This window comes from Eptatretus burgeri, chromosome 3 (assembly GCF_056783735.1).
Source record: "Eptatretus burgeri isolate ZD-2024b chromosome 3, Ebu_testis_v1, whole genome shotgun sequence".
Classification (NCBI taxonomy): Eukaryota; Metazoa; Chordata; class Myxini; order Myxiniformes; family Myxinidae; genus Eptatretus; species Eptatretus burgeri.
The window spans coordinates 71,616,486-71,630,141 of NC_140963.1; the positions used below are offsets into that span (position 1 = coordinate 71,616,486).

Here is a 13,656-nt window from a genome sequence, read left to right on the forward strand (position 1 = left end):
GGTGTTTGACAAAGTAATGTGTTCTAGTTTGAAAAGTAGTAATATGAATGAGCGTAAGCAAGTGAGTATTGAGACTTAGAAATGGGACACATTACTGCATCAAACCCTCCCTTTTGACATTACTTATGACAATGCTCAGGGATAAGTTTTACACATTTCAATGTGCAGCAAGAAAGTTTACTTATCAGGAGGTGTTGGAATGTCAAAGTCATAGAATGTGGAATTAGAGGAGAAAATAGACCCAAAAAGAGTTGCTTTATTAGTCGGAGAGACGGTGATAGTATAATTGGAACAAAAAAGTGGAGGAAAGGTAGAGCGACATACCTTGTTGGAGATACTTTTACCTAAGGACTAAATATATCTATTCGTGGAAGAATATGAGAGGTTGTCATATTTCCTTTGGAAAAAGGACAAATAACATGTTTGCAATGATTTCTGGCAGATATCAAAGCTGAATGCTAGTTGGAGGAAGAAGAGTTTTTCTATGTCCGCATCACTTACACGAATGGCCGCAGAACATGAATTATTCAACCAATAATGAGTGGGAAAGATAGACTTAAAAGAGAAGAGAATATAAGCCTCCGTTCTGCATCTCAAGGAGATGGAGTTGGGCCAGTCATCTGCCTGGGGGATGGCCAGACGGAGGCCCCTGGAGTACCGGTGGAAAGTGAACGCAGCGACGTGCTGCTCCAGCACATGCTCACATGCCTGACCTGCCCTGTTCCTGTCACAATAACTTTAGTTATACATGCAGCAGAAATTGAGGCATCACCCAAGGAGAGGCAGTAATATTCCCATGGAAAGTCAGAAATTATTTTTTGCAAATCAGTCCAGTCAGCACTATTGAAATTCCAATATTGGCGTTTCGTCGGAGCAGTCGCAGAAGTAGTGTTGGTCAGGAAAGAGACGTTTATGAGATTGTAGTCAGAAGCACCAATTGGAAGCGAAATTGTGAGGGTGTAATGCAACAGATTGAAGGTCAAGAACAAATCCAAAGTATTGGAAGTGATCATGACGATCTGGAATATGGGTAGTGTGGTTGATAATTTGTTCCAATTCATTGAGAATGGAAAAGGCAAGAGCTTCAACTTCCCCAAAATTTGTGTGGGAAGAGTTCACCCACTCCCTGTGGTATACATTGCAGTCTCCTAAGTAGAGGAATTCTGCTTGAGGGTGTGAGGATGTCATGGCCTCATGATAGGAATAAAGATAGTCAAAGGAAGTTACAAAGTTTGTAGAGTTAGGAGAGTAGTAAATTAAAAATAGAAAAATAGTGATGGGTGGGAGACAAATCTTAAGCCAGATGACATCAAAGTTTGGAGATTCAAGGTCCACAAGGCATACAACAAGTGTGTTGATGTTGGAATCGACAGACTCCTCTTCTGAAGAGGAATCGTGAGTGTAGGTTGTAGTTTTAAATGTTGAAGGGATTTGGAATATCACCCTCTATAAAGCCTATATATTATGGGATTGTATTATGCTTCACTTCCTGTCCATATATTTGTGTACATGTTACAGTGTCAGCACATCATGAGTGGCAAGGGTGAGGGTACTGATTTTAAAAATTTGTTGCAATGACACATGTTGCAACAAATTAACTTTTCTATAATAATAATTTGGACAATAAGGAAAATATCTTTGTCTTGTCTGGTATTAGGTGCTGTTTTCCCTCCTCCTATACAATTATTATTTTATACATTGGTATCAGTGCAAAAAGTGACAACATAGCATGCAGAGAAAAACCTGAGCTTTGTGATGTGCATTCCCATAAAATGCAGTTTTAACAGAATTCTTCAGCTTCAATAATGATCAGGCTGAGTACAAACATTAACACTTGGAAGGAATCAAGATGAAAACATTATGGTAAGAGGTATCATGTGCGTGATCAAGGTACCTCTCTGTACCTGTAGTGGGTGGGAGTGAAAAAATGAGAAGTGGAGGATGGAACATTTTATGCAAATGTATTTTCAGTCTCCATTCCTCTGAGGTTACAATTGGGCAGAGTGACAACTACTTGTTCACAAAACTGAAATTTCACTTCAATACACATCACAAAACTAGGTTTGTTTCAGTCTTGCAATGGAAACTTTAAACTTGTGGACTGAAAAAAAGTATAGTGTTTTTGTTTTTTTTTACCATGTAGGAGAAAGCATCGACATCATTTTTCTCATTTGAAAGGTGTGCCTTCAAATCGAGTCTGAGCTCTTCATTCAACTTTGTGGTCAATGAACGTGGTGAAATAACAAGGAGGTAATCACGTTTGCTCGAGTATGGGAAAACCTTCCACATCGCAATTGCCTGCATAGGTTCATCTGTATATATCTGCAAGGAAAACAGAAATCAACCAAAGGTGTATCAAATGGTGGATAAATGCCAACAATTGTGGGTAAATTAATATATTTAATGTATCTTTAATGTATGGCGTTCTGCACATGCAATAACCTCTAGAATCTCTTAACCTGAGCCAAATTTCAAAATTTAAACTGCAGAATTGACCTCAGCAGCAGTCCCGACTGCTAAAAAAAAAAGTGTTCATTTGTCCAATTTGGATATTGTTTGACATTCCAGAATCTCCGGTTCGTGTTTGTTATAACCGATCACGAATCACTTGCCAAACCAAGGCGGTCATATTAAATACCGTCCGGAGATGTCTAGTTGTATGACATCAAAGTTTGGAGATGCCATCCTGCAAGTCTGGACGGAATGCTTTATTTTCCATGTTCATGCTCAATTTGATCATCAGGTCGTATGTAAGTATTATGTCCTTGTTTTCAATGATCGCTTTTGGTTCATGTTTCCACGAGTTTTCTGGAACTGATATAATCAAAATTTTTGCAGATGTGCCAGTGGATTACTCTGCACGCATTGTTGTGCCTTTGTGTGTATGTACAGCTAATCTGATGTGAGATTTTTATTTCCCGAGAGGTGACTCGTGCTTTCTGTTTCTACCTTGCAGAACCTACACCTGTCTGATTGACTCAGTTCTGCCATTTTCTTAAAGCCATTGGTGTGGAAATATAAAAAAGAGGGAAACACTGTCAGGTCACTCTCATCATATTTTCTAAAGTAAACACTAAAATGAGCATGATGTACTCGATATTGATGATGTATTGTGAGCTTTCACTCTAGACACCCAAAGGACTTACTTGTGTGGGCCCTATGCTTTTCTTTCTGGAGTTGCCATGGGTACATTTTAAAAGTAATATTGCAATTATAAAAATTTTCAAGTGTAAGCAGCTTAATTGCTTTTACTCATTCATTCAGTATAGCTCAGATTGCATCTTTTTCTTTTGCTCAGTCGATTTGATTCCCAATGCAATTATAAAATGCCATCCTGGTGCTTCAGACAGGGGGCTCCATCAATAAGTTTGGCATCCTTTACAAGGAAGTTTGGCTGGATGTCTTATATACAAGCAATCCCTGGCCAAAATCACAGGTGTACTGCATCAATGGCACCCCTATGCCTCAGAAATGATGCAACCAGTGAGCAAAATCTTCCATATTATCTCTACCTCAGTGAGTTTGCATTCCTCTTGTATTATCATGTAAAGACATGGAAAAAAAGGTTTAAAATATACGATTAAAAACAACGGAGAAAAAAAAAAAAACACCTCCAATTTTGGTGTCTCCTTCCTACTGGTGTTGGGAATCACACAAAGCACAGTCACCCCCAAATTCCAGTTGGCTTTCTCAGCTATCGCACATTATTTCCTGATGTGCTTTTGTTGCATAAAATGATAAGGAAGAAGCTGAGCCATAAACCTTCTACTGTGGTCACGATCACAAATTATTTCCTTAGCATCTGCCACAATCCCCCCATCCGCACCCCTACCACCAATACAATCAAGGGGAGTGGCTGCATTGACATGAAGTAACAACAGTTCTCTATCTCCTTGTCTCCTATATTTCCCCTTTCCTTAACTTATCTGAGCAACAAAACAGACCGCACAGGATTCTGACAATTAAGAAACAAAGATAGAGTTGAACCTCCATGTCTTGTTCATATAGTTACAAAGTTGCCAGCATGAAATTCAAGGATGGAATATATTTAATAAACATATAACATCATGAAATTACGTTACATCCTGAATAATGTCTTCCTCATATTTCTTAATGCTTGTAACACTATGCTTTACCATCTGCCATCTTTGTGCATTTTCTTATCGGAAATATTTTTACAACAATCTGTTTTTTAAACTGTACAATCTCCTCTGGTCTGCTTTTCATCAACCCCTCTTTGAATGAAGCAAATTTAAGGCATCGGTGTCATACCTTTATATTCAACTCCCTCATTCCTTTTCCTGTGTTAAAAGTAAATTTTGCAATTCCATCTTTATTGGATTTGGTTGACTTTTCTTCTTCCTTTTCCACAGATGTAACTTTAACACCAGATGCAACAGATCCGTCTGGATTCTTCACCAGAACCTGCAATGAAAGCTTCTTTAGTAAGTGAAATGTGAAGACTTTTCAGGAAAAATATGTGCCAAACAAATGAGAAGGGGACATCTATTTTTTATGTTCTGAGATAAAGAGAGCAAAATGAGATAATTAAAATGGCGAAAAGGGAGGAGGAGGACAACAGACAAGAGAAAGAAGAATTCCATTTTGACCCTCTGTCGGAGGCAAACCTGCTACCGACCATTGTTTAGCTCTTCCATGAGCCTCAACTTGTGCATTGACAAAAGTTAGGGGAATGTGGAAAGAGTAGGGAGAAAAGTGGAGCTTTGAGGGGGAAGAAATTCATACAGGAGTATGAATGGGAAATAATGGGGATGGGGTTGGAGGAATAAATGTTGACATACATGAATGTATTAAATAGATAGTGCTAAACAAAATAAAAGCAGACACAGTATGTGCATAATGTAATAACTTCACTTTTCACATTTTCAGTATTTTAAATTGTAAATCACTGTAAGTAAAGGTTGGTCAATGGTAGTATATGTTTACTTATCAGAGAGTGTGCTAACACTCAGTATGTCGGGATGGCACGAAACAAAATGTTGGTCCAACCTGCTATATACAAAAACTAAAGTTGGAATATCTTCTCTAAAAAGTCGCTTAGGCTATAAATGAGAGCCTACCTGGTCTGTTCAGCTGATTGTCTAGGCAGGGATTACTTTTCAGTACAGTACGCCAGACAATGGCAAAAGTTTAAAAAAAAAAAGTAAAAAAAAAAAAAAGAGCAAAAACCGAGATCCGTCAAAACCGGAAAATCATTTTTTCGTTCATCATCATAATCATAATAATCTTCTTCAGATGGCATCTTTCCGAGCTGCCTCTATCAATGGCAGTGATTCTGGTAGCAACAAACAGTCTTACTTGGATTGGATTCTTTGCTATCATAGTTTTAATAACTTGAAAGGATTCCACGAAAAGTACAAAACTGCATTCCATTGTAAAGTAATAGGAAGTGAACAGAGGGGTGGGTGGAACTACGACTGTAAATCAGTCTGATGGGGGCAGGGTTGCAAGACATATTTTCCCAAGAACAAATCAGACCTATATGGGTGTGGTTAATGATGGAATAATATGGAATAGGCAAAGCCGAGAAGCGAACGTAGAATTCTTCTTACATTCGCTTTTGACTTTACATAAAACTTGTTCACAATTGTATACTTGCCAACTATACCGTGGTACATGTAAGCGCCGCACAGCTGATGATTTTGACGCAATATCCGGTTACTTCGGCCTGGATTCGGGATCAGCGATCAAATAATGTAAATCACGATTAAAAAATATTTTTTGATGATGCGGGAGATATCTTTATTAAAATTAACTTAGGAAAAAATAATTGAATAAATAAATAAATAAACGATCACTTCTGGTCAAGAATAAAAGAAATTAAAAGTTCCGGAGAGAGTTTCAAAATCACTCCCGGTAATGTTAAATTCAAAATAAACACTTCCTGTCATGAAAAAAAATCACTTTCGGAAGTATAAAATTAACTTAGGGAAAAAAATAATTGAATAAATAAATAAACACTTCCGGTCATGATCTCCCGGCATGCATCATTCCCCATGACAAAAACCTGAAACCAAAAAAAATCCAGAAGCAAAAAAAAAAACGGAAGCAAAATGGTCATAGCCAATGACACGGATTCACAATTGCCAGGGTATTGTGTTGTTTTTGTTGTTTCCTATTCTCTCATGTACACGCGTTAAGTAATATTCACGAGATAGAAATAAAACCCAATCGTGTTTATACACCGCACAGCGTTTAACAACCGGAAGCAAAAGGTCAGAGCTAACGACACAGATTCCAAATAGCCAGGGCTATTGTGTTGTTGTTGTTGTTGTTGTTGTTGTTGTTGTTGTTGTTGTTGTTTCCTATTCTCTCACGTGCACGCGTTAAGTATGAAGCTCACTGCGTTCGCTAATATGGAATAGGCAAAGCCTAGAAGCGAACGTAGAATTCTTCTTACATTCGCTTCTGACTTTACATAAATCTTGTTCACAACTGTATACTTGCCAACTATACCGTGGTACATGTAAGCGCCGCACAGCTGATGATTTTGACACAATTTCCGGTTACTTCGGCCTGAATTTGGGATCAGCGAACAAATAATGTAAATCACGATTAAAAATTTTTTTGATGATGCGGGAGATATCTTTATTAAAATTAACTTTGGGAAAAAAAATAATTGAATAAATAAATAAATAAACGATCACTTCGAGTCAAGAATAAAAGAAATTAAAAGTTCCGGAAAGAGTTTCAAAATCACTCCTGGTAATGTTAAATACAAAATAAACACTTCCTGTCATGGAAAAAAAAAAAAAAAAAATCGCTTTCGGAAGTATAAAATCAACTTTGGGAAAAAAATAATTGAACTAGAACGGGCACTCAGTAGAGCGCATACCTTTGCCAACGTTACATTTTGCCCCCCTCCCGCCCCCCAGAAACCGTTGATTGTGAGGGTATTTAATCCCATACCACATCTGCCATCTCATGTGTTATGATGGCTTAAAAACATTAAATTTCATGCTGTTTGACACTGATTCACGTACATTGTACAATTTCTGTATGAACTCCCTGACCTTTTTGTGTGTCGGTGTCAAGTCAATCTGATGACAACTGGTCACATTGTAAGAAATCAAATATTACACATCACAGGATAGGGAATTGAATTCTAAACATTTTGAATCTACTTACATACAAATTGTATAAGAATTGACCGCGTTATGATAATAAAAGTCGTTGACCCCCCTGACCTTTGACCCAAACCGCTAACAAAGATAATGACGTCATTGTGTCATATCGTATATCACAAGATTGGGCATTGAATTCACAACATTTTGGCATTGGTTGCATGCAAATTGGATAAAAATCGAGCGCACTATGGCAAAATGACGATTTTGACCTTTTCATGACCTCGACCTTGACCTTTGTACTCTTAATTTTGTAATTGGTATTAGAGTGTGGGGAACAGAACAGTCAACATTTTGGTGTTGGTTTCATGCAAATCGGATAAGAATTGACCGTGTTATGACTAAAACCGCATATTTTGCAATGTCGTGACACCCCCTGACCTTTGACTCCCAACCGCTAATAAGGGTTATTACGTCATTGTGTCATGTCACATATCACCAAGATGGGGCATTGAATTCTGAACATTTTGGCATTAATTGCATGCAAATTGGATACAAATTGACCGCGCTATGGTAAAAAGACGATTTTGACCTTTTCATGACCTCGACCTTGACCTTTGACCCGATCGCTCCCAAAATCTAATCAAATGGTTCACGGATAATAACCAATCATCCCACCAAATTTTCTGCGATTCAGTTAAATACTTTTGGAGTTATGCGAATAACAAACAAACAAACAAACAAACACATATTCACAAATAAATAAATAAATACACAGCGATCTTACATAACCTTCGCAACAAAGTTTGCGAAGATAATAAATAAATAAACACTTCCGGTCATGATCTCCCGGCATGCATCATTCCCCATGACAAAAACCGGAAACAAAAAAAAAACAACCAGAAACAAAACAAAAACGGAAGCAAAATGGTCATAGCCAACGACACAGATTCACAATTGCCAGGGTATTGTGTTGTTTTCGTTGTTTCCTATTCTCTCATGTGCAAGCGTTAAGTAATATTCACAAGATAGAAATAAAACCCAATTGTGTTTATACACCGCCCAGCGTTTAACAACAACCGGAAGCAAAAAGTCATAGCTAACGACACGGATTCCAAATAGCCAGGGCTATTGTGTTGTTGTTTCCTATTCTCTCACGTGCACGCGTTAAGTATTAAGCTCACTTCGTTCCCTATTACCAGGGTTGTGTGTCTATAAAGTACATTGTATGAAATGCTATTAGCAAAACACTTTAGAAACAGAAATTACCGTTACATCAACTTAGTCACGAAATGAGCTTCAGCAAAGATTGTACTTTTTTAAAAAAAAAAATTTACATTTTAAAAATCGTTAGCATGACTTGGCCAGTGTATGAAACTCTGACTGTCCAGACTCCAGATTGCTTCTCGGTTTCAGAGAACAAGGTTTTTAAAGATTTTCACTCCAATCCAATATGGCTGATAGACCACGAGATCAATGACATCATACTTATCAAACTTTTTACCCATTGGTAGTCGATCATAAATTTTGCATTGATCAATTAGGCGGTTTCAGAGATGGTAGAGAGGAGCAAGTAGGCTCTTAATCCGGACTGATTGGTCAATGTGATCTCCACAATACGTCGACCAGATTTATATGAGCAACCATTGTGTAAGAGACTACTAGAGAGACAGAGAAGTCTGATTTGTGTTATATTCCTGATGCACACACACACAGTCCCAGAGATGCCAACTTTTGGAAATCAGAATTAGGGAGGATTTGCAACCGACACCAAATAATGTGCGCGAAGCGGACATCTCGAGCGTGGAGCGCTTGACCCTTGCGGCGGGGTCCAGGGCCCGCCTTAGGGCCCTGGAAGCTCTGGGGTTCTAGACGCTCTCTAGTGCCCTCTGAGCCCTATTTTGGAGCATTTAACATGTTAAGAATTCCCACTTTTTGAACAAAAAAAGGGGAAAATTGTGCACTTTTTAATGTTACATGTATGTTAATATTAGTAAGTTAGGGGACAATCAAAGATTAACAAAAAGCACAAAAGAAGCAATATTTTTCTTACCTTACTGGCTGGTACTACTGCTGCTTGCTTTTTCCATGGCAGCTTTGCTGAGTGACAGCTGTGTGGCTCTTTTAGCCCTTCTGATTATGTCTTTGCTGTATTCTCTCTGGTAGCAAGGGGTGCTATGAGCTAGTTTTTCAATGAAGAGAGCTTCCAGGGTTTTGACACTCAAATTGGGACGAAATTCAGTATGATTCTTCCGTACAAGACTGAGTGCCCGCTCACATGATGCGTTCGAATGAGGAATGACCAAGATTCCCTTCATCACTTTGCTCAAATTAGGATACTTCTTGGCACCAGTGCAGGGATCTGTGAGCTGTGAAATCCGATGCCACTGCTCATCCACTCTCACTGTCTCAGTAGCAATTGTAGCTATGGAGGCGTCTGCCTGGTAGTGAGCGAATTCACTCTCAAGACTGTCTATGTCACTATCACCGCCACTGAACAGACAGGGGAATTTCTTGATGAAAAACTCCACACAGTCAAACCCCACTTCTTGGTGTAGCTTAACATCCAGCACCTGAGCATGCTTGGCTAATTCATCACCTAGCGGCCAGGTTTTGAAGATGTAATTGCAGGCTTTCACATAATATGAGCGAACTGCACTGAAGAAACCTTGGATGTCTGACTCACTCAGAGTGAAGGTGGATTTCTTGAGACTCCTTTGTTCCCTTATATACAGTTTGGCATCGTTCCCAATCATGAGGTCCTCATCATTCTTCTGATGATTTCTGTCAGAGAAGGGTACATTTACCAGAGCAACCGATGACACCGATGGTTTCAAAAACCGTACGAAGATATCTTTCAGAAGACCATTCAATTCTCCGTGCAGGAGATGAATACAGGGTTCGTCTCTTTGGAGCAGAAGATTCCCCTTCTCAAAAAGCTTGTTAGCATATCGAAGGAAGAAACAATAGAGTTTTGTTTGTGGAGACAAGAACATCCTGTTGACACGTTTTTCTCTAGATTCCTGCACAGTGTTTGAGGAAGATGCGCTTTTAGTTGTAGAACTCTTAGTACACTTAGCCGCAGGGCGATCACACTTGCGTTTACTGCCAGCAGAAGAGGTCAGACTCGTAGTACCAGATCCAATTTTACGTTTGAGGAGAGAGCTTGAGGTAGGTGCAGCCAAGGAAGAAGACCTCTGATTCGAAGGTTTTGCTGAGCTTCTATCAAGTGATTTGGCAAAAGCAGAACTTAACTTGGGTCCTTCTTTGCCTGTAGATGGGACTATCACAGTCTTTCGACTCTGAAGGGATCTGCTTTGTAGATGAACGTGATGAAGGGCCGGTGATGCTACCTGCTCTCAGCATTGGTTTTGGTGCTGTCCCTGCTGTCTTCTTCGCAGCAGATACTGCAGTGGTAGTGGTGAATGCTGCTCCACTAGTGCTTGATCCTGCAGTGCCAGTACTGGCAGTAGATACAGTGCCGTCCTTCTTGCTCGTTGTTAGAGTCTTGGCTACAGTTGGTTGCATTTTTCTTCGTACTTCTTCTTTGAAGAAGAGGCGAAGTGGCTCCCACTGTTCAATCAGCCTGTCTAGGCACTGACCAAGGGACAGCCACCGTGTTGCGACATGCTTCAGAATCTTGTGTGTCGGGGCATCACAGAGTTCTTGCAGTGCTTTCACTCCTTTGACGCGTTTAGTACTTTTGTCCAAGTAGTAGTAAATATCGATGAGAAAGTCATCTAATTCAATGGGTCAGGCCTGAGCCGCCTTCTTGGCCGTATTGTGCATCATATGGCAAGGGCATCCCATGATGTAGCACTCTGGATTTTGTTTGTGGATATAAGCAGCGACTCCTTTGTGCTTGCCCACCATGACAGAGGCATTATCAGCACAAAAGGAAACACAATTTCTCCACGGAATTTTCCTGTCACTGAACTCATGATCAAGCAGTTTGAAAATGTTTTCTCCAGTGGAATCTTGTTTGCACGCAGGCAAACTTAGCAAACCTTGCTTCACAATCCCAGCACTGTTGTCATAGTATGAAATCAGGACAGGATATAGCTGGGCCTCACCACTGTCATTGCTACCGTCTGTAGCTAGGCTAAATGGAGCTAGTCTAGCAATATCGGCAATAGATGAAGCAGTAACATTTGACAACTCACCAATTATTGCTGAAGTTTTTGTTCTTGCACATCCATACTTTGAAGCAACTTTTGAATCTGGAAACATCTTTTGAAATAGAGGTCCAGCATGATCTGAGACTGATATGGGCAAGTTATGTTCCACAATAAATCCACTAAAGAGAAGTTCCGCTCGGGTAACATCCTCTTCCTCGCTTGTCCCTTGTTTGGTGAAATAATTCAGAAGTGTACCGGTACTCGTGCTCGAAGATCTCTCCTTTGCAATGTCTGTGTGCCGTTTGCTTCCAACGTGCTTCCGAATATCATCGCGACCTCCGTGCTCAACTGAAATATCAACGCTGCATACTGTACAATACGCATGATGAATTCCTCTTTCAGACTTTCGAATACACGGGTATTGGAGACTGTATTCGGTCTTGTACTTCTGAGACCATTTCTTGGTCTTCGTAAGCTTCTTTTCTGCCATTTCGTAATCAACATCGAGGGTTTGAAGCATCGGTAACTTCGAAGTCGATGTTCCACAGCTGCAGCGCGCTCGTAGAACTCTACCGGCTGTTAAACACCGCACGGTGGTCGCGACCGCCGGGCTGGTACGGGGCCCAGCTGCATGCAGTGAGCGTATCGCATGCATATACACTGTGCATACATACCGCATGCACTGTATTGCACACATACCGCATGCACTAAATCTCAGTGCATGATCGCATAAGCGAGATCCAGACCCAATATTTCGCTGCTCCTCATTTGAATTTGCAATTTTTTACGTACAATTTGGTAGCAGCGAACGTTATGGAGTTACCACATGCTATACGTAGCAGACGATGCTTTTCATTCAATTCTCATACTAGTACATTCTGATTAGTGAACAGTGCAAAAATATCAAAATTTCGGGAGGATAAGGATAGTGATCGTAAGGGCGGGAGTTTGGGTGAATTTTCGGAAGCCTCCCGATGAAATCGGGAGGGTTGGCATCTGTGACACACACACACACACACACACACACACACACACACACACACACACACACACACACACACACACACACACACACACACACACACACACCTGAAAATTATGTGCATACCCAAAATAGAAACTGAATTAAGCAATGTGCATACCTGAAAACTGTAAGGGTTGTTTGGTTTGAAGAAAGATGAACTTTTTTGGACAACAAGTGTGTACTTAGCCTTGAGAATGATGACGCTTGTCAGTTCTGCCTCTTGAAGCTCCCCGACTGCACAAAATAGTTACAGTAATCTCATATCATTCATGCACTTTTAATCAAAAACCAACCAGTAGCATGATTTAACAATATGATGATTGTGATATGAGGGTTAACTCAAAAGCATCCAAAATGCAAAGCCATCCTCATCCGCTCTGTACTGAAACTAAACTTGATGAAAACAATAGCTAAAAAAAAGTGCAGTTTATATGCTTGCAAGCATGCCTATAAACACACACACACACACACACACACACACACACACACACACACACACACACACACACAATTGCAAAACCCCATCTCTGCATAAAATAAGAGACATACCTGGATCGCAGGAAACACTGAAAACTATGACCCAGTTGATGTTTTACATGGAAGATAAATGGTAGTTACTGACAAAATAAGAAAACACAAAACAAGAGAGTTGAAAGGTAGAAATCCTTTGATTCTGTTTAAGTAACCTGTGCACGTCATAATTCTTTCCTCATGTAATGTTCAACATAATGTTCCAATGACAAAAGGAAGGGAGTAAATTAAAATATTTACTCATGATATTGTTTGGTTTCCATAATATAGCAGCACATCAGTGTCATGTCATATGCGTGTAAGCAAAAAACTGTGGATCACACGCCGTCTGACTTCAAATACGAAGAATGACTTTGCCTGTTCAAATGCTTCACATAAACGGTATGGAAATGCCATATTTGTCAAAATCAGCACATTGTCAATACCACAACAAATACAGGAAAAAACGATCGAAATCCTGATCGTTGAATTCAGAGAAATGTCCTTCACGTCAAACTACAAATCACGGAACTTGTTTCACCTGGGTACTCACCTGGAAGTGGCTGGATAAGATAACCAGGGAAGCAAAGGTAGGCATGGATAACCCACAAAATATGTAATGAAGAAGAAAGTAAATATCTTTAGATTTTTTTTGAATGCCATGAACAAACTTTGGTACATCATGGGTGATAAAGCTTGTGGTCGTTTCATCAAAATTGTGTGTGTGGTTTCAGAGAAGACAGCAAATACATAATTTGGGGGACACCCCCAACATACAATCCCCAAGACCCCAATATCTTTTTTAATGCCGTGAACAAATTTTAGTGCATCCTGGGTGATGAAAGCAGTGGTCAAGTTTAATCGGAATTGTGTGTGTAGTTTCTGAGAAGAAAGCAAATACCTCTTTTGGGGGGCAACC

General features: G+C 39.7%; 1 protein-coding gene across 4 annotated transcripts in view; it reads right to left on the reverse strand.

The window, feature by feature from the left end:
- LOC147030159 (complement C3-like) overlaps positions 1–13,656 on the reverse strand; it is a 741,443-nt gene that overhangs the window by 485,560 nt on the left and 242,227 nt on the right. For all 4 annotated transcript variants that reach the window (XM_085873916.1, XM_085873917.1, XM_085873918.1 and 1 more), the window contains 3 exons: positions 12,346–12,461; positions 4,273–4,425; positions 2,137–2,322 (listed from right to left, as the gene is read on the reverse strand). In XM_085873916.1, the coding sequence (XP_085730042.1) occupies positions 2,137–2,322; positions 4,273–4,425; positions 12,346–12,461 (455 nt within the window). The remainder of the gene's footprint in view (positions 1–2,136; positions 2,323–4,272; positions 4,426–12,345; positions 12,462–13,656) is intronic.